This window comes from Xiphias gladius, chromosome 20 (genome assembly GCF_016859285.1).
Source record: "Xiphias gladius isolate SHS-SW01 ecotype Sanya breed wild chromosome 20, ASM1685928v1, whole genome shotgun sequence".
Lineage (NCBI taxonomy): Eukaryota > Metazoa > Chordata > Actinopteri > Istiophoriformes > Xiphiidae > Xiphias > Xiphias gladius.
In genome coordinates, this window is record NC_053419.1 from 5,855,350 (window position 1) to 5,877,610 (window position 22,261).

At 38.6% G+C, this 22,261-nt stretch overlaps 1 protein-coding gene across 4 annotated transcripts in view; it reads left to right on the forward strand.

The window, feature by feature from the left end:
- The window catches only part of whrna (whirlin a), a 122,612-nt gene that overhangs the window by 74,871 nt on the left and 25,480 nt on the right, over window positions 1-22,261 (forward strand). For all 4 annotated transcript variants that reach the window (XM_040156627.1, XM_040156630.1, XM_040156629.1 and 1 more), the window contains exons 4-5: window positions 9,848-10,056; window positions 13,395-13,431. In XM_040156627.1, coding sequence (XP_040012561.1) covers window positions 9,848-10,056; window positions 13,395-13,431 — 246 coding nt within the window. The remainder of the gene's footprint in view (window positions 1-9,847; window positions 10,057-13,394; window positions 13,432-22,261) is intronic.

The following is a 22,261-nucleotide window of genomic DNA, read 5'->3' on the forward strand; positions in this document are numbered from 1 at the left end:
TATCTGCACCAAAATTTCTCAGCAATCCATCCAATAATTCCTTAGATATTTCAATAAAAAACAAAAATGGCAACTTCATGTCGGCACTAGAGGAAAATTCAGGGGATCGTCAAAGTCGGTAGGAATTATTCTCTGCAGATCATGAATGTCTGTATGAAATTTCATGGCTTCTAATAGCTTTTGACCTGTTTCACTCTGAACCAAAGTGGTGAACGTACTAAACGACTCTTCCCTAGAGCCATGCTGCTAACGTGGCTAAAAATACACCAGTGAGCATCAGCACACGTGCTTTCCTCAGGGTATGTAGACACATAATGAACCCACACCAGTTTGGGAAGTAGTCCGATTCCACAGACCTCTACGACTGAACTCACACATTTGATCACTCGGGGTATTTTTGACAAAGGAAACTAGGGGCAAAACTCTAGAGCACCTAACATGGAAACTACTGAGAATACGACTGACTACTGAGTGCATATCTGGGAAAATCAATAATGAAAACATTTGAGTTTAATAACCAATTACGTGTTTAAGCTGAATAAGGAATAAATGCTCTGTTTCCAGTGAAACGGAAATGTAAGGGTTTTCTGTGTACCTGTGATATATCAGTGTAAACTGAATTTCTTTGGGTTGATCAAAACTTTTTTTAGACTAAACAACGACTAAACAATTGTTAAGCTAAATGACCACTTGATCAGTCATGAAATAATTTTGCACCCATAAACCTTTCTACGTGGATTTCAGTGGCTTACCAGTACGGCGCTGGTTCAGAGCAGATGTTATCCAAACACCTTTGAGTAGCTCTTTTTCAAACTCTTCAAGAAGCTCCCAAGACGCAGGCTCATATAATGGATTTGTTTTTGCGAGCCACTGTCCTCCCACCAGCATGAATTCTTTGTTAAAACCCAATGACAAGCAGCAGAGAGAGTTCCCGCTGGCCTGATCCACATGGTGTGAGTCTTCACAGCAATCTTAGCTCTGGGCTCCTCCATATGATGCAGTTTAACACATCAGCGTGTGGTGGAGGGATTATTTGATGCAGTCTGGATGTGTGAGTCATTAGCATGCTCAGGCAGGATCAGTCAGTCAGGCTTATACACTCAGATTTTACTCAGCATGTCCTCATTCACTACACGTCACTGCTGTCAGAGTTGCATCATTAAGATGTTTCTCCTGCTCCGCAGATCAACTTGTTTTCAAAGAGGAGCAGTAGTGCAAACTTTCCCAAAGACATTCATCAGTATATAAATATATATTGTGGGTATTTTATTTCCCTGTGTTAACCAATTCATACAAAAATGTGAAGTAGATTACAATGCAAACAATGAACAGTTGTCATTGATGTTTAGGGAACAGCCTCCTAAATTTTTCACATGAGATTTAGGTTGAATATACATAAAAAGCAGGAATATCCTAGGATAAATCAACTCAATGGGTTCCATAAAAGACCAAAGTTAATCCCGAAATGTTGCTTATGTTCCTCAGCCTGCGCTTTCATAAGAGATTAAGATGTTTAATCAAGTCATTTTAGCTGCCTGTTATCTAATTTGCAGATTTAAGATAATTTGGTGTCATTAAATTTAAAGATTTAAAGTCCCTTGTCTTTACATTAAGAGGTATACTTGTATAGCACACTAGTGTCTGGTTTTGCCATTTCTTTGCCCTCCAAAATTTTCCAGAAAAAATTCAGCTCTAATTCTGCTTTATCATTTTTGTTCAAGGTAAGTCAAACACAGTCAATGAATTCAAAGTTTGCACTCTGCACTTCTGCAACGAGGTAAGTATGTGTATAATAATTCGGAAAGTAATACAGTCTCATTGTGTCCCACAAGATTACCAGATATAACAGCTCTGTATCTACTTGGTGTGAAGACATTATTAACTTTTTAAAAGGCTTAAAGCTGACAAATGTGGTTTGTACTATTAATTTATATCCGCGTATTTCAAAGCGATGGGCCATTCATAAAAGTTGTAAGAATACGATTTGTTTTGAGAGGGATGGGGTGTTTCTGTCAGTAAGAAAAATGCATGACCTTTTGAGTAAAGCATCATACCCTCAAGATCACAGCTGTAAGTCAGTACACCAGAAAACAATCAATATGAGTTTTCTCTCTCATCACTACGTCCTGCTGTATGAGGATAAACTGAACCACTGACAACAGAAACGGTGATTTGTGACCCGTTTCTGCTCTATTCAGATGTGATGTAACGTAAAAATGCAGCATGGTTAGTTCATGAATTTTAAGAAAAGATACTGGTTTGGCTGATGAGAATACCTGATGGTGAATAGCTGAAGTGGAGCTTGGGAGCAGGGCAGGGAGGGGAGAAGGGTGAAGGAATAGAGGAGAGGAAAAAAATTTTGGAAGGAGTGTGTAAGGGAGATGTAGAAGTTGAGAAGAAGGGAAAGACGAAGGAGGACAGAAAGAGGAAAGAGGGTAGAGAAGAGAAAGAAGGGATAGCAGGAGGAGAAAATCATGTTTAATGAAAGGTACAGTAGACTGCTAAAATAGTAAGAGAAATCATGAAATTACTTTTTAAAAGCTGTGCAGATGATAATGAGTGATACACAGAAAAGTAAAGGAGCCAAGGGGTCCAATTAAAGTTTAATCATTTCCAGTGAAGGTCTCAAACTTAAGATAAATGAGTTGTCCGACTTTGGCACACTCCATGTGTTCACCCCCTTTAATTTGGGAAGAAGCTACAGTTCATCTACCAACTCTAATCTATTACAAGTTCTGTCCATTAAAGAAGACAAAGGTATAAGGATTTGGACGGATGCATACAAGTCAATATCCACTGTTCTCCTCCCGCTGCCAAGGGACAGAAGCCAAGAGGAGGAAATATCAGGAGAGCTGAAGTATGAGAGGCAGGGTCTGGACACAGGCAGCCCACACCAATTTCTAGAGAAAAAAAAAAGTGTCTTGGATGATTGAACAGCTGTGATTGAGATACAATATGATCACTTGAGACAGATTCAGAGCTGGTTAGAGACATGTGACCACAGTTTTAGTATCGTGTGAATGTCACCTATTGGATGACTTGGGTCAAAAGACATCTAGATGTCTGAGTTAAAACTGAGCTAAAATGAAAGTTTTTTAGTCATCTAGGTTATAGTGAAGCATTTTAATAATTATTTTTTCATATTTACTTGGGACCTGCTTCATGTTAAAATATAGTCATTTAAATGCTCTTGACAACAGCAGTTGAGACAGTTGCATGTAACCCAGACGTCTAAAAAACTTCAATCCAATTTAGCCCATTTCAAACCTAGGTGTTTGAGCTTTGTTTATGTTGTTTTATCCTTAAAATATCTGTAAACAGCCACTGCTCTGCTCTTCTCTAGATTGGCTGTTTGATTAAGTACAATTTTTTCTCCTAAGCAGTGGTCACAGCTTTCACCCCTGTGACTGGATCCGCATAGGGTGACTCTGGCTTCGATCTAATAAGTAGTGAGACTGCAGTGGTCGGCTCCAGAAAGCAGGTTCAATGAGTTATCTGGATAACTCTGCTGAGTAAAAGCTAGAAAAATCTTTTTACATCAGTCAGTGTTGCATATTGGAGGGGGTTCTAGGTTTTACTCAGCAAAGGGGTCTGGATAACCCCAGATAGATGTTACATGTCCAATTAAACGTCTTTTCATGCTAAAAATAAGACTGGCCCTGCTACAACTTTGAACATAATTTGCAGCGGAAACTTGAAAAGTTTCAAGGTTTCTTTCCTACTTGGAAACTGTTTATCAATAGGATACTACACATTTTGCCATGTACTGTACAGTGCATTGTGAGCAGTCAGTGATTGTTGTTGCAGTGAAAATATAGCCCCTAGTCCTGCCAGGCCTGTGGCAAACGGCAGCAAACATTTTAGGCTTAAAATGAATCTCTGCCTTTTTTCCAACTGAAAAACAGATTCATCAAAGGGATAGACTGGTTAAGAGATTATTGTAAACATTCCCCATATACATTTAGATAAAAGTGAGGAAACAAAATCTAATAAGTGCTCTCTCTATTATTTGTGACACATTCTGAGTTTGAACTGCAGTCCATCTCAACCAGATGCAGACAGAATCTGGACATCTCTGAATACAGCATCAGAAGTCTAAACAAGAGGACAGAGAGAGAAAGAGCACTAGGGATAGAAAAGGAAGCATTTAAATGAAAGCAGCACTAAAAGGCCAGATAAGACTGCTTCACTGTTCTTAATGTAGCTTTAGGGATCAGTGGTTTGGAGCTGCCACTTTATCCCTCTATCTCCCCTCTGAGTGTTCGCCACCATCCAGCCTTGAGCTGACCCAGACCATTCATCACACAGCACTAATAATGTCAGAGGAATCTTTGACAATAGTCCTGATGAAATGGCTCAAGTAGCACAATTCAAAGGGAGTGTAATGGTCTTTCTGCTCATCTCTTCTGTCTCCTGTCAATGCTCTGCGGCAGTGTTTCGAGCAGATGTCACAGTTTACATTTGTACTGTCCAAGATACATTTGAGATTAATGAAATACTGTTGCATAAACGCATGGCTATACTGTAGGGTGTTCTATAAAATTTTGGAATACAGCTCAAAACATTAGAGTACTTAATATATCTGTCTGAGCGATGGAAGTTGCTAAAAACACCAGATTCTGCACGGTTATGAGTGGGCCGCTCTCAGTACGCCACCATTGAGAAAGTTTGGTAAGCATTTCTCATCACTTACATCTTTTTCTGTTGAAAATAAAACCACTGTGCTGGGTTTTGTTTGTTTTCACACCATGTTCTAATTTTCAGCAAACAAATGTAGTGTTTTTGCACTGCATGGCAGATATTCCAAATACTGTAATGGCTGACTCCAATGAACAACAACCTTCTGTTAACTCTTGCTGCAGGAGAGGGCAACATGCTGAAAGTTATGGATATGCACCTCAAAACAATACGAAAACATCAGGTTCTGTTGTCCATTCCTCAACAAAGACTGAAATCTTCCACATAAAAAAATATAAGTTGTGGTTATTCTTTTTATTCTTCTTTTTATTATTATTATTACTGTTATTATTGTTATTATTATTATTACCTGCAGAAGATTGCAGTTTGTATGTAGCATACAGTAACTTCTCTTTTTTCAGAGAGAATTTTAGTGAGTGCAGCATTAGTCCAAGAATGCCACTTTGTTTTGTGTCATGGTATGTTCTGCAATGAGTCCATTATTTTGCTTTATTTCAAGATATATCAGACTACATCATCACATGTGCCAGGGCCACGTAAAAAAAGAAAACCCAACGGTGACTTTGTTCAATAGTACAGTAGCTTGTTTCTAGTTCAACTAGCTCTAACTTAGATAAGAATCACCAGTGAGGCTTAAATGGTAACTAACTTGAATCATCAGTATTGCTACTTATGTTTGAAGTTCAAGGTGTCTGTATGTTTGGTTTTAACTGACGCTTACCATATATTAGAAACAAATCTGTAATTCTGTATGAAGGTAAACATTGCTAAGGAGAACAAGCATCAGGGTCACCATGTTGCTGTGATCACAAAGTCATCTCGTGAAGGCAGAAAGAACAGAGAGCTGAGGAAGGAGCCAGATTACATTTTTAGGAGCAATTAGTCTGAGCAGAGGAAGACAGGGGATATGATTCATCACTTACCACTTGCCAAGTGATGCACTCTAATTTGCATTTAAATCTGTCTACAAATGGAGAGAATCCTTTTCTTTTAAGGATTATTTGTAGCTCAGCACAGTGGAGCGAGCCAATAATTTAGTGGTTCTGTAGTTTTTTGACTTAATCTTTTTAAATCCTGTTTGTTAGTCACTCTGGAAATTATATCCCAGAGTTTACAAGTTTATTATTATTATTATTATTGCGGATTATGTTGCAGAGTTTATAGACTAACCTGCCAGCTGATGAAAATGCTGCACCCTCCAGCGATGCTACTATTACTACAGTGACATTGTCCAGCGAAAGGCAGGTTCAGTGACATTATGAAGTAGATGGCTGAATTGGTCTTGGTCAGTAATTCCCCCCTCTGATGAATGAGAATAGCTTACAGTATGTGGCTGTGAATGTTAGCTCAGTCTCAAAACATTAGTCTGAAATTAGTTCTGACCTAAAATTTAGCCACTGGACCCTATTAAAGATGTAAATCTTTTAAAACAGGTCACAAATATATAGTTTCCTTTTTTGAAAAAGGCTCAGTAATTTCCTAAAACAGCTGGGCACTGTAGTTTTTAGCAAACATTATTCAAATCGGAGTAAATAGTGCATGTGTTGCGGACTATTTTCAGATGCAGATTAATATACATTTGGTGCTCTTGTGAGTACATATGACCGCAGCACAGTGTTCATTGTGATGAAGGAGCATCTCACCTAGCGCAACAGTGTGGCTCCCTGATTTTTGGACAACAACATACAGTAGCTCTTTGGCACAGAGGAATGAGATATACACATGATTACATTATTTTTGGTCTTTTTATGTGATTTGATAACAATAAAACAAACACAAAATATCACCAGCCTTATCCTTTAAGCAGCATTTTGATGATTATGTTTCATCATGTATCAGGCTCTACTGGCAAAAGCTGTTAAAATCCTTTACATATAACAAGTGAGATGCCACCAAAGCGATGGCAGCTTGTTTACTTCTACTTACTTAGATGGATTAGTCCATAAACTTTTCCCTACACACTTCTGCCTTCTCCTGCCTGGTCCTCGTGAATCCTCAGTCACATGCAGGTGTGTGTTCACAGCTGCAGGCAGAATCATTTAGGACATACAGGGTTTATAATTGGGAGGGTTTCAGAAAAACTATGTGAGGCACGTCACCGCAGTCAGTCAAACTACACCCGGCCGCCTGGGTTGTTTTCCTCTCTGTATGAAGAATGTGTTATTATTACACAGTAGCATTTACTTTAATTGTAAACATCATTGCCACTGCTTTCTGTTTAATTGCCCAGAATACAACGCAGCCATGGTGCCTCTGGTGTGACACAGAGACTGATCATGAAAAATGAAGTGAGGAGAGAAAGGAGGAGAGAGAGCGAGTGAGAGGAAAGGAAAGATGTCCGTGGCGAGGTGATGACTGCAAATGATGCAGCATGATGGTCAAGTGAACCCCCTTTCTTGTTGGTCCCTAAAATTACGGAAGAGAACACTACAAATGACTTGTGAAGGAGTTCATGTTCATATTGGCATGCTCTGTTTCGTTCCTCTGTAATTAACAGTGAGGTTTGAATCAGGCTTACAGGGCCATAAAACTTCATCCGCGTGCAATTAGAGTCAGAATCAACATCACATGAGCTTCCCCGGTTTTATTTCCAGACCACAGGCCGTGTGGCATATCACCCCACTCTCTGTCACCATAGCAACTAAAAGACCTTTTTTACAGCAGACCTTTCGACTTGTCATAGCTGGGAAAGCACAGGTGTTACCAAGAACATTAAAGATGGCTCTGTTCCATTGAAGAGTCACAGTAAGACATAACCGTGTCACAGTGAGCCAGCATGCACAATACCTGGAGCCTGAAACCGAATCACTCATTTTCTTATTTACACCTGTGTTTTCCCTACAGTGACATTTCAACATGGCCTCTTTAAAAAAGGCCTATAACTACACTACATGGTACATTTGGATCAGACAGGGCAACTGTTTCTTTAATGAATTCATGTATCAGGGCATTCATCAAAAACCCAAATCTCTCATTTACCTAAGTAAAGCTGTGAATCAGAGCCTTTATTTAATACTTTATAGAAGCATCTTAGGCCGCTGTTACAACTTCGAGTCTTTTTGGATAAGTCTCTACAACCTTCATGCACCTGGATTTGGGCAGTTTATCGCATTGTTCCTGGCAGATCCTCACAAGCTTCGTCACACTGGATGGGGAGTGTCTGTGAACTGACATCCTCAGGTCTCTCTGCCGGTGTTCTGTGGTTTGGCCATTTAAGAACATACCGTATAGAGATGTATTCCAGATGTATTCTAACAGCTAGCATATTTACTAAACATAGTTTGGAGACAGCTGTCTGTTACTTTACACACAATAAAACTGTTAAAACATTTCCTTTTTTAGACAAATAAAAATGTGATATAATATAATGTTTTTCATGACCACTCTGAAGTCAGAATTTCATTTCTCTTCAAACGATAGCGATACTAATAGAAAGGGTAAAAAGAGTGTTGTGTTTGTGTGTATACCTCTTTTGTGTACATTTCACAGCCATGTGTGTTCTCAAGTTGTCAATTCCGAGTGAAACTGAGACGAACCGAGCTGAGCTCACACTAAACTTTGCTTCAAGGTTAACAAACACAGTAAAAAGTCCATAAGCAACAGACTATTGAGTCCTTTATCTTTTGTGCCTTTTTGTAAGGCAAACAGCTGGAACAAACAGCTTGTAATCTCTCTTAAAATCTATCTCTCATCCCTGCGGATTCAGCCCAGCCTGACACATGAATAAGAAGTGTTGTTGCTGTGGCAGAAGTGTGTGTTCTCACTGCAGTGGCACTTGTTGGTGTTGAATGATGAATTAAATGCATTTGTATATACAGGTTGGATTCTTTTCAATCAAATAGCCCTTCTAAAAATGATTACACTCTATGCTATTGTAGGGACTAATGAAGGGGGAGGTTTATGTGTAGAACGCCCTCAGCTGCCTCACGTGCTGTAGAGGTGCTAATGTGCATTACCAGTTACAGATCTGGTGTTGGGTCGGCTCAGGTCGCTGGAAAACACAAACTGAAAAATATGAGATTTTGAATGTCGTTAATGTCTTGTTTGCATTTGCTGCTGCTCAGAGAGAACATTGAAATGATTGATCACAGTAAAATGAGAATTAAACAAAAAGGCTGATAGTGACATTTGGGTACTTTTGTGAAATGCTAAACACTACATCAAGTCTAAATGCCAGACAAATTAATTTACAAAACCAGCAACAAAGTGCTGTTTTCTAAAGAGGGAGTGGCAACCCATCCTCGCCGATTAATTTATTACACGGTTCTGGTGACAGATAAAGTTAATGGAGTCAGTGTAAGGCACTACGATGACCAAACCACCTGAAATTAATTTCTTTACCCAGAGTATTTCTTTACATTTCGGGGACAAAGGACTATTTGTTAACACAGTTTCTGCACTGTGACTTTCACTCTGTTGGTCCCTTGTAATATAAAAGGTTGAGATTATGTTAGTGATCACATTATGATGATTGATCAGCTCTCTGTTCAGGCATTCATTTTATCCCCCAAACATGGAGAACGTGCACAAAAAGCTTTCTGTGTTTGAAGAAATATTTGCAGTGGTGCACATCTCTATCACAGAGATAGCATTATGGACAGAATATGTCTGAGTCATAACTGATACCAGTGAAATTAAGCCAAGTTTGGCAGATGTAACGATCCAGAGCACAGGAATATTGCAGTTTGAGGCTGAGATGGTGCTTCAGCTTCACGAGCACAGATGAGGGTCCCTGATACACCTCAGAGAGTTGACCTCGTCCAAGGTGGATTTAGTATGGATGTCATTATACTCCTTCTGCCACTGCCTCCAGGTTCAGTCCCATGATAGAATGTGAAAGCATTTTCAATTACATATTAAACCGTTCTGGTCCTGAACCTGTTATTGAGGAGAGAATTCTTTTATCTTTGTGTAATTATTTCTGTTCGCTGCCTAACCTGAGAGAGCCCCAACTTTTAACAAAAAAACTGCAACCTTTTTATCTCGCTCTGATCCATTAAACATTTAATACACCTCCACCACCTCCATCTGTTACATCACCTATCTTTGACCCCTGATCTATGAACCTGTGTAGTGTCTGCCTGATCGTTCCTCGCCACCTTGCTCAGCCCCTCCCGCCATGCCTCTTTGTTCCCTCCCCCCCCTGCAGGTCGGTGATCAGATCTTGGAGGTGAACGGTCGCAGCTTCCTGAGCATCCCACACGATGAAGCTGTCAGAGTCCTGAAGTCATCGCAGCACTTGATGATGACAGTGAAAGATGTGGGCCGCCTGCCGCACGCCAGGACGGTGGTGGGTGAGACCAAGTGGATTGCCAGCTCACAGATTGCAGAGAGCTCTGCTAACAGCAGCTTGGCGGGGTGAGTTTTCAATCGGCCAGAAAAATCTGGACCAAGCCAATTCAGAAAAACCCAAATTTGTACTGTCTCTCTGATCAGGACATTTCCAGTGACATAAGAGCCACCTTTTAACTGTGGATTCAAGATTCCTGCTTATAAATCAATTTTACATTTTATTAAATTCTAAGGGATCAACAAAAAACTTAAATTTTGAGAAAATCAAAACATCAAGTGGAAAATGTTGCTTCATTCAAATGAATTGTTAAGTATTATCAACACGCAAATAAGGTGCTAAATGAAGGATCCGCAAAGACAAATCCTGTTAAAACGATAAATAACTACCAACACACAAAAATACTTTAAATTAAAAACAGAAACACACAAAGCTCATGAAAGCACATTAAATGGTAAATGGACTGCACCTGTATAGAGCTTTTCTAGTCTTATGGACCACTCAAAGCGCTTTCCACTACTGCCGCATTCATCCATTCACATACACATGCATACAGCGCTCTTTCTTTTTCTTTTTTTTTTTTTTCTTTTTTAATTTTTTAATTAATAAAATCAAACCCAACCCAATTCAAGCCAGAGGAAATTAAAGGAATAGTTTTTCCATTTTAGGAAAGAACACCAGTTTTATTTTCTTGCCAAGATACCACTCTCATGTCTGTCCGCTGAATTTGAAGCTACAGCGAGGAGACGGTTAGCTCAGCTTAGCATAAAGACAAATCCACCTACCAGCATCTCTAAAGCTCAGTGCTTATCACAATAAATCTCATTTGTTTAATCTGTACAAAAACCACAGCATGAAATTGTCAGCTTCACGGTGATGACAAGACTCTCCCTGTTCCCAGATTCTGTTAAGTCTACAGACAATAGAGTGGTATTGATCTAACTGTCAGCAAAAAAACCAATACGCACATTTCCCATGCTGAACTATTCCTCCATTCAGGCACATTTCAGTTTGAGCTGTGAATCAGAGCTAAAGCAGAAAAGTAGGCCTAAGTGAAGGAGGTGAAGAGCGAAACCTTTGTGATGCTAAATAATTTGAGAGTTCTGATTGAATAAAACAGTGTGAAGAGTTTAATGAATTAGCCCGTATCCTTTGTATCAGAGATGTTGAATACTGACCAGGAATAAGATGATTAAACCAACTTTATATATGCAAGCTTTTAACCTGTAAATTTAAATTCATTTTCCTAAGTTATTCTTTTAACTGTTTCTTGGGCTTTTTGATGGGCTTTTCAACAGTTCAGTAAGTCATACATCTGTCTCTGCGATGGCGGGACTCTCGCAACCTTTCTTCAGAAAAAAAAAATGCAGTTCTGTTGGAAAAATGCCAGAGCTCCTCTCAAAATGCCACACCTGAGCAACTCATCTGCAGCTCATGACCTGGAATAAATATGATCCCCAACAACCAAATTAAAGTCTGATGTAAATGCCAGACTAATTTTCTCATTAACTCAATAACACCCAACAGGACAGCCTGACAAGTCAAAACTTGTAATTCCTCCCGAATTCTCCAAAACAATCAGGGCTATAAAAGGTATTTAACATTTACGTCGACAATTAATTACTGTCGAATCCTCCCCAGAGATATCTTGTCATGGTTATTACAGTGTTTCTTGCAGACGCAGCACAGCTGAGACAGATGGTTGTTCTCTGTGTGTATTCATTTTTGCACCCTGGTGTCTCTATGCAAAAACAACAAGACATAGCTGAAACAACAGCAGGTTCTTCTGTTTGATTGGGGGTTAAAATGCCACTCGTAATTTCAAGGAGTTTACATGAAATAAATTAACATAAATCCCAAAATACTGAATTTTAATTTCAGTTTTTTAATTATCTAAAAAGGAAATATTGGAACATGCACCAGGTGGCAGGTACAAAAGTTGCCTCCTTGTCGAACTGGGTGCTTGAAATAAAGTTTTACTGAAGAATTTTCTGTTTTCAGCATGTGTCTTTAGCATGTTGAGTGCATAAAATTCCATAAATAATATTCCATAAATTCATAAGTTGTGTTTCACTTTTTGTCAAATTGTAAGTAATAATATGGAGTACTCACCAGGTTAAAAGGTTATTCTCCACCACCCTAAAGTAATGTTTTACTAATTATTTTCTGTCTTTACCATGTTGCATAAATAAACAAAATGCAACAAAAGCAGTTAATTAAGTTAGGAGTTGAAACGTTGGGTGACAAGAAGAAATTGCACTTTTCCGCTTGTGTCATTGCCATGTTGCATAGTATAACATTTCATTCGCAGTATTTAATTTAGCAGCTTGTCCTGAAAGGGTGCAGATTATCTGACGGTACAGAGAGAGCAGCCAGGGAGGAGACAATTTAAAAATCTATAAGAGAATAACTGAGTTGAGTTTCTCTCAAAAGTCAACTGGGCTAATTGCATTTGAATCCCAAAACATATCTCCGTGCTGAGTTTAATGTGCCATTGCAGGTGGGACTGCAGTATTTTTCGGACTGTGGTTTAATTATATATTTTTCATTATCTCTTGGCCTGAAGGCAGCACTTTGAGTTGTCGCGATTATTCATGGATTTAGAGCCTATTACTCCGCGGGCACTTGAGGATGTAAAGACATCTACTAGAGTAATTTCACTCAGGCAGGAATATAGAGCTGTAAACAATGACACAAATTGCAAAATACCTCCTTTTATGTACTCAGAGAGAGAGTGTCTTGGTGGGAGTTTGTGTCATGCATTTCAATGTCTGTGCTTTAATTTTATTGAAAAGTCTGACTGGAAGACATGCACATTTCACATTTCCTGTAAAAATGCCTTTCTGTGCACCGGTCCCTGCCACATCTCTAAGGAACATGAAAGCCATGACGAAGATTTAAAAATCTGTGCTACTGTGAATTTATCATCCTGTGATAAATGAGACATGTATTCAAAAAGATGAAAAGCTGTCAGTCAAGATATTTCAAATCCTCTTTTCCATTCCTAGCTCCAAAATATATTTTAAAAAATCTAAAATATAAATCACTCATCAAATTGTGCGTGTGTGTATGAGTGTACAGGATGTAAGTGCAGTGTAAAGGTATCTTCAGTCCAATAAAATGATCCCTTACTCAGCACTAAAAAAACATGATGCCACACATTGGATGCAGTTCATATCAGGGTGATGGCACAGGGCTAGAGTGGGCCAATGAATCCTTCATTTTCACATTGTAATAATTTATTACCTTCATATTTTTTTCATCTAGCTATGCCAATTCTTTATTTGTCATTTTATAGTTATCATTACACTGTAATCAACACAACGGTCACATTATTATTTATGTGTGTTTATATGAGTGACGACTCACGTGTCCCTCAGTGATTAATTTGTCTGTCTCTCTGCAGCCTCTCAGTAGACCAAGGAGCATCTGCGGCAGGAAAGGTGAGATTCACAAGGAGTCATTTCTTCTTTGTCTGTGTACATGTTTGCACACTAAATACAGGACTCTCTGTGTGTTTGCGTCTTGAGTGTTTCTCTTTGGATATAATTATCTATCTGTCTGTCGGATTGTCACCACCACTGGCCACCACTGGAGTGACAGTGGTCAATGATGTCACTGACAATCAGTCAATCAACCAAACAACTGATAAACTAATAACAATGACAACTATTTGAGTTTAACTGATTATTGACCGATCAATGATAACTGATTATTTTCATATTTACATTTATTTTCTTACTTTTTTCATATAGTATGATAACAAGCAAACAGCAAAACAAAAAACACGGGAAACAAAGCAGCACTGAAATGATTAGTGAGTTAATTCTTGGTAGATCAACAGAAACATTAATTTTTAGAAATGTTTATATTTGTTTACTGTTTTAAGTCATTTATCAGGCAAAGAGGCTGAACATATGTTGGTTCCAGCACTTTCAATTGTTCTGGCCAGCAGCAGGGGAGGCACTGCAGCAGGAATTTGAATTTCAGGAGATAGTTTGGGTGTATCACAGTGGTGCATTGGTTCAGCAGCGCCTAATGTTCAGATATGGGTTGAAAAGACCCTTGAGGTTTTACATATGGAGTGTATCCATAGGATCTCATGTTATAGTCTCTTACCTTACTCTCAGGTTTGTATGCTGACTGCAGTGATCACAGTTCAATATTAAAATCTCAAACCTAATCCACTAATCTTTGGTTTACCAACTCGGCGTTCAAACACCTCCCATCAGCACAAACAGGCCTGTAATTACCCTACACCATGAAGTGTCCCTAACTCACTCGTCACACAGTGTACTGCCATTGTCCTTACTGTTGACTTTGAGTGTGACTTTGTAAAGCAAGAGAGAGTGAGTTGGAAGAAAATGGATAAGACAGCAGCTGAGGACGAAAGTGAAAGGGAGAGCTCACCTCTCATTATGGAAGCTCTGTTGGACAGTCTTCGCCTGACAGAGGGGGGGCGCCTTGTAGAATAACTGTAAAAGAGAACAGAGTGAATGAAGAAGAAGGTGGGAGGTATTTTGAGAAGAAGAGAAACACATTTCCTCTGGTGTGGGGTCAAAAGAGTGTTTAAAAGTAATTTATATGTGTAGTTTTAAACCTGTTAGCTATATAACACAACCACTGGTGTGCAGAGCAGTGGCTGTGACTACTTGCTCTTTTTGTAAAAGGCGCCTTTTCAGACAGAAAAACTAAGATGGATTTTATTGGGGGCACTTCTATCTGATCACAAGCTGTGAGATAAAGGAGTAATTCAGCAGGAAAATACCCAACATTAATAAAGACTGCAGCATTTCCACTACATGAAGGCAGCCAAATCCATCTACTCGCCAAACCAACAAATTTTTATGGATCGAACCGACAAAATAAGTTGTTTATCAGTGGCTCCTAACTGTATGGATAAGGTCTGGTAACTTGAAATGCTTGGTATAAGGGGTATTCTTGGTTAAAAGAATCCAGCATTGACTGTTGGAAGGATAAGAGACACCAACTGCACTCTCTGGTGTCCTAGTCACAAGTAAAACTGACTAAGCACTCTCTCAGTTCTATCGGTTACTTTCCTTTAGTTTCTCTTCTTTTTCCTCTTTTCTCTGTAGATGGAACAACTTCCAACTGGCATTGACTTCTTGTGTACTCATGCCACTGCTGAAACTGAAACTGAAAATTTTGTGGTGCCGAAACAATATCATCCTTCCTCCACCTTAGTTAATGAGAGAAGAATAGTCATTATTTGCATGACCACAAGATGAAAACATAAGTATAGATAATGTAAAAGCATTTCAACTAAAGAACAATGCTGTCATTTTTCCAGTCCACCAATCACTCTAGTAAAACTCATGCTGTGATACTATATCAGTGGTGCCGGTGAAATCATTGCAGCTACGACAGCATATGTACGAGTAATGTGTGGATTTCCTGGCTGCAATACTTGCAGCATTACAGACTGTTTCACTGTGTGGTAGTGGTGTAAAAAAGCATTTCTGTTCTCCAGCAGCCTCAATTAGTCAGCCTGGAGAATTTATGACCACTTGGTGGCGTTCAATCTCTCCAGGAATTTATAAGACACTTGCCATCCTATCCAGTCTCTTATTCAGTGTGTGCAGAGAAATAAGTCAAGCTCCTTGTGATTTAAAACCGTCAGAACTGTGAGAGGTGCCACACTGCAACTGTTGGGCTGGGACCGTGGGACTGTTGTGGGACTGGACTAGATCTGACACTGTAAAGAAACTAAAGACTGTATTGTAAAGAAGGTCAGAAATACTGGTGGACTATATTCTCTACCCTTGAAAAGTTGTCCTTGTACTGTACAACATTCAGCAATGTTTTTTAAAACTTCCCTTCAGGAGAGCATCCTATGTGGGACCTTTAGCATTTTTGTGGAAATGCTTGTTTGAGTTATTGTTTGGCATTTCTGCTTATTTCCACAGTTGACTGTGCAATTTGAGGTGATTTGACAAAGGTCCCACGTTCACTCGGAGTCTTTGATGTTACAGTTATATGACTGGTGTCTTTGCAAATGGATTTGGCAAAACACCTCAAAACTGTGCTTTAGAAGAGAGATGTACCCTCTCAGAGTCTGTGCATCACTGCCACACACATATACAATGAGCAATAGGAATATAATACAAAAATCAGTTTAGATTTTCCTAAACATCCATAGATGCAAACATACCATGATATTTCTGATTTGTGATACTGCAGAATACCCTATCCATCCTTCCATTAGTCTAATGCAAAATTCAAATGTATGCTGATATAGTTAGCGTATATAGTCGATCATGATTTCTCCATTGAGGTTATGTAGAGGATCAATAACCTTTATAAGACACTGTGCAATCAATTCAGAATTAAAAACAAACCCTCATGTAAAAGTCTCATCAGGTATGAGACCTTACACTGACAGTTAATTTAGAAATCTCTGAGTGAGGGGAGAACGGAGACCAAGCTAATTCTGAGACTCAAAGGTTACAGTGATCATATTTGTGAGATTTTCTTCTCTCTTTTCCATTGTGGCTGTTAAAGAAACGTCAAGAGAGTACAAATAGTTACCTAATTAATTTAATCCATTCTCTGGATATTATTTTTCTTATTCACAACAGAGCAGGGCATTAGGTACAGATAATGAAACAGGGAAGTGTTCAGCTTGTATTGCTAAGACAGTTAATGTAAACAACATAAACATTCACCTTTTCCACTCTTAGAGAGACATTTATACCCTAACCAGAAAGGTTGTAATGGCCTGCAGCGGGTCTTCTGCCATGTGTAATTAACACAGAATTCAGTGTAGGTTTATATCTGCAGTGAATTATTTCATTTTCTTGACCACTTGTGCTTGTGCACAGCTGTGTTTTGAGATGTGTTTGGAGCTAAATGTCAACATCATGCTAACAGCCACAGTTACAATGCTAATATGTGGATGCTAAGCAGATTTAGAATTTTTGACAGTATAGAGTGTGAGAAACATTTGCAAATAAGCACTAAACACAAACTACAGTTGTTACTAATTTGGTCACAATCAATTCGGTCATAAACAAAGGATAGGACAATTAAACGGTGCCCTGATGATGCACTAGCTGAATGGTAGGGGAGCACCAAAATAATTAGAATTTATGATGCGGGGGACAACGTCCAGCTATTAGTTGTTGAGACAGTTTACTCAAAACCACAAATGTCAACCTCATTGTGGTGCTACAGAAAAAGTCATGAGCTAATCTATTTAGTAGATAGTAGTTGAGATATTTCTGAGGATTAGTGAAAATTTTCACCTGCTGGTCACACTAGAGAGAAAGTCACTGGGTCACCAAAGTCATTCAGATTCATACTCTTTACCGTGGGATATCTCTACAAAATTTTCATGACAATCCATCCAATACATATTGAGATATATCAGTACTGGACCAAAGCGGTGGATCTACCAACAGACCGACCAGCACTACCATCCATAGAGCCATGTTGCTAGAATGACTAAAAACTCACTGGGAACCACCTCAAGGACTCCGTAAGACTTATTATGGTAACTCTGATTAAGGTATGGTTAACTTAAGGCAACTTTAAACTGATAAACTTTAAGACAGCTATAATCTATATTTTCATATTAACAGTGGATCAAATGACTGTATTATGTGAAAGTGGTCGCTCATAAAAAACGATTGCAAGCTATCTGCCCAGTACCAAGTGGCAGAGAGACAAAATTAGCAAATAGCGAGTGAACATATTAAAGCCTTTAGCAGGTCAGTAGTTGGTGGAGAACAAGAATGGAGCGAAACAGAGAGTGAATATTAACCAGGTGGCCAGACGTACAACTCAGCATGAATGCCAACTTTGCCCATTATCTGCTCAAATGCTCTGATCAGCTATGGTTAATACATAAAAATGTCAGTGAGAAAAGATGCAAAACCAAACCATACATGTTTTAGCTTAAAAGCCCTATGCTTAGGATTTGAAAATTCCTTCCTTTAGTGACTCAGAGTAGTAGTATCAAAAAAGACCTGCCAAGGATTTTCAAATTCTTCTACAAATAAAAACGTATAATTACAAAAGTTTTACACATATTGGAGGGACTCAGAGTATAAGCACACTAGTTCCTGCACTGGCACTGAAATAAATCACTAATACAGAATCGCTGCATATGAGTCATAAGAGGTGTTCATGTAACTTTTTCTGATGAATTCCTTGACTGGGATTGATTCTAAAATTATCATAATCATTACTTAGTCAGTTTGTATATAAAGTTACTTAGTTAGTCAATAAGTTAGTTAGCTTGTCAGTAAAAAAGTAATGTAATTGGTAAACAATACAATTAGCCATGTTTGTCCTGAAAGCGAGAGTGTTGATAACTTCTGGAAACAAAGCAGGTTAGTCAGTTAATTGGTCAGTGTGTAAGTAAGGAAGTTAGTTAAAACGAGTAAATTAAAGTTATAACTTGGCTGTTTACTTTGTGGTAATTTCTTTAGATTAGATTTAACCACTCCTAGTATTAATTAAAAACAAAACAGACATTAAAAAAACATCTAAATTAGTCATTTTTAAAGACAGAAGGGCTGCATGCAGTTTGGCTTGGGAAATCACTGTGCTCTTATTGACATGCTGCCAAACACCGCCGCAGATAAAAGAGCAGAATGACCTGATTTATACAATAGATGGTTTGTCACTAATCGTCAGCATAGTCTGCACCATGGTGTCCTGTTGTCCCCTCTCCATGTACGGCAGTGTCAATATCTGTAAACCAGCAGTTTTTACCTGCTTTATTGTCCACTATAATCCCTTTGTTTACACCTCATGGTCATGTAGTGTATTTGATGCTAACTACTATTTAAGTGTCAAAAGTATGATATCACTGGAACCACGCTGTGTGTCTATATCAAACCTTTATCCTTTACACCTTGATAAAATATTGTTTGATGAAAGTGGTGCCTTTTGATCTTCTAGATGTATACTGTATGTTTGCATGCATTTCCATGTTTTTTTTCATGTGAGAAGCAGTGCTTATATGCTTCCTCCATTGAGGAGGCAATTTTGCTCGTCTTCTCCTGTGCCTCCATAATTATTGACCCTGTTTCCTTTATCAGCTTCTTGCTCAAGGCGATGGGGTCCAACTTTGAACACACTATTGTCTGACAAACGTAAAACCATACGGGTTATTTCACATAAGACATTTACCCTATATTATGTTGGAAAAGGTAGTTTTCAAACACCAGTCAAAATTTAACAAAGCATGATTTAGAATCTGGTGTTTGTTGTTCAGCTGTTTGCTTATGTTACCAAGGAGGTGCCACTGTTCATCAAATCTGATAATACCATCAGATATGCTACAGCAATTGTATCAGAAGAAATCCCCAAGAAACTTGTAAGAACACTAAGTGCCTTTTTGAAGGTGGAGGAAAAAAAGAAATGCTGAAAATAAAACCACAATGAAGAGAGTCAAAGTGTTCAAGCTCAGAATAAGCCAATACAACTAAAGGACATGCAGGTGGATTGGCTGCGTCTCTGAGTTTGTGTTTGAATGTGTAGGTACTGCATGTCTCTGTCTCTGTGTGTGAGATGGAGACACACAGAGTGAGAGACAGGGAGAGAGAGGGCATTAAGTTGGAAAAATATGTAGCAGCAGGGCTTCAGAGGGCTTTAGAGCTCGGCAGCAAGAGGGAAGGTGATAATTCACAGCACTGCATCTCCTCCATGCGAGCCAGAGCTCCACTGTTGACCCACACTGCTAACCTCACACTGTGTCAACATGTTTTCAGTATACTGTAAATATTAAATCTGTCATAAAATGATCTGCCAGTGATTGTGCTGCTTAAACAAGCAATAAGGGTTTGTGTTAATCTTAAAATTTTCTGGATCCTCCTGTCATCTCTCCCCCGGCTGGTGCCTGTAGATACAGCACAACCTCATGGTCACATTGTGTGTCCTTCGACACACACCCCTCCTCTCTCCCTCTCTCCTGTAATTGCAGCCCAAAGGCCGAACCAGACCAATAAGCTAATTAATTAAGGACAGGTCACACAACAATTTTCAATCGTTAATTCTGCTCTGACCCCATTTGGGTGCTGATCTACAACAAATGAATGTTGTTTGAGAGACGATCAAATGTATTACAGCAAAAATGATGGTTAAATAATGCTTTCGTCATTCAAACAGAGTTTACCCAATGAAGCTTGCGATCACTTAAATTTAGAGGTTTTAATAAGTTGGTCAGTGAAGTGCTCATAGATGTAATGACAATGGAATCATTTCAGAGAAATAACAACATAAATGTTAGTATGAAGGCACATACAGTAATCATACACAGCCAAAACTGGATTTCCTTCAGAGATAAACTCCTTATATTCAGAAACTGCTGGTACTCAAAACTGAAAGCTTCAAGCTGAACCTTAAGATGTTCTACATTTATCATCAAGATAAATCCCTTAACTTTGAAAACTCATGGTTCCCAAAGCTGTCTGGCAAACGACAGATGTAATTCCCATAGCTCTCTTGTTTTACAGCAGCGAGGTACTTTTGACCACTCGGGAAAAAAAATCTGCCTAATGCATACAGAATTCATGATGGATCCATTGTATATTCCAGAGGTTTTAAGAGTTTAACAAACCAACATGGGCAATAAACAACAAAAATGGTGTGATTATGTTGGATTTCGACCGCTTGAAAAGAAAAGCAAGGTTGAGGCTGCATTAAAGGAAATAGATATTTTGTGAGTAACGGCTTGAATCAGATGATAAACATAGTCACATGGGGAGTAGCCGAATTGTGTCACACAAATCTAAATCGAGCTCACAAAATTAGTGTTTACTGTACCACAATGCTTAAAAGAATTTCATTGGGTTTTAAAAATTGAAAGTACAGAACGTAACATGCTGTAGTATGCTAAACGGGATGAAATGAGGCAGCTTAATCAGAGGTGGTACGAGGTTACTCTTGTAATGATTATACTTAATGCCAATGCCTCCACAGTGTTTTTTTAGGGGTCCAAGCCTGAGGGACTTAGACTTCAGGCAGCATAGCTCCCACTACCAGCCATGCTGGAAACCCTATTGTAATTGCTGAGGTTTGTATGTATTTATTATTATTGTTATTTTTTATTCTTCAATTCGTAAAAGTGGTACTGCAGCATTCACCGTACATTAAGTTAGTGAAATTCTCATGGGAGGTATAGAATGGTGCACGCATGTCAGACATCAAAATTGACACTCATGATAAAAAGTTATTAAAAGAATTTTAATAATCCAAAAAATGCACAAGTTATAAAGGAACAGCTTCCTATAGGTTGCAGCCAAAACAGAAAGTGTTGCATATCTTGGCAGCATCGCTCCTATTAATACGAAACTCAGATCGGTAGTTTCCCACTAAGGCTCTGTGCAAAATTTGGCACTAATGGGCCGCTAGGTGGCATTTGTGTTGTAAAATAATAAAATGCGCTAAGATTGTTTTTCCAAACTATTCTTAGGCTCTAAGTTTGATCTGCATAGATATTTGCACGTACCTTCTCATGATCACAAGTTATTAAAAGAGTTTTTATACTCCAAAAATTCCAAAAGTTATACATGAAAAACTTTCACTCACACAGAGGAAGTGCTGTCATACTTTTACATAGGTCTGTCCGATTAACAAAAAACTTGGGCCATTAGTTTGCCGTGCCACACTGAGGTTCTGTGCAAATTTGGTGCGTATTGGCCACTAGGCAATATACCTAGTGGCCAACACAAAGTTGAAAAATATTTTTTTTTCTTATTCAGCTCATCTTGGGTGGAAGCCCAATCTGCATAATTAGTTACACATAGCATTCATGATTGTCGAATCATGTAACCCAAAACTTGGAATAAATCCTGACCCCAAGTCCAGGGTTTATGCCAGGCTACTTTAACCACACTTTCTCAACCTGCATTACAACTTGCTCTATTTCACACACAGTTAAGTTAGATTCTTTTCTGATTTTCCATTTTCTCTTGCAAATAATTGAATGATAAACCAACTTATGTCCTTGTCAATATTTGCAGTAGTAATTTAATTAACCATTCATGGGTAATTATGGGAGTTAATAGGTCAAATAATGGCTTGTGCACTTCAAGAATAGTCCAATTATATGAGATTTATAAAGCGTAAGTTTTGTGAGCAGTCAGTCAGTTTTATAAATCAGGATATTTTTTAGCCTAAAGTCGTTCACTTTATTTGTACACAGATTGTTGGCATGGTGCTCATCAGTATGAACAGCAGTTAGTACCGGCAGGCAATAATGACTCAAAATCGGCTGATGGCAGTTCTCTGGTGTGAAACATT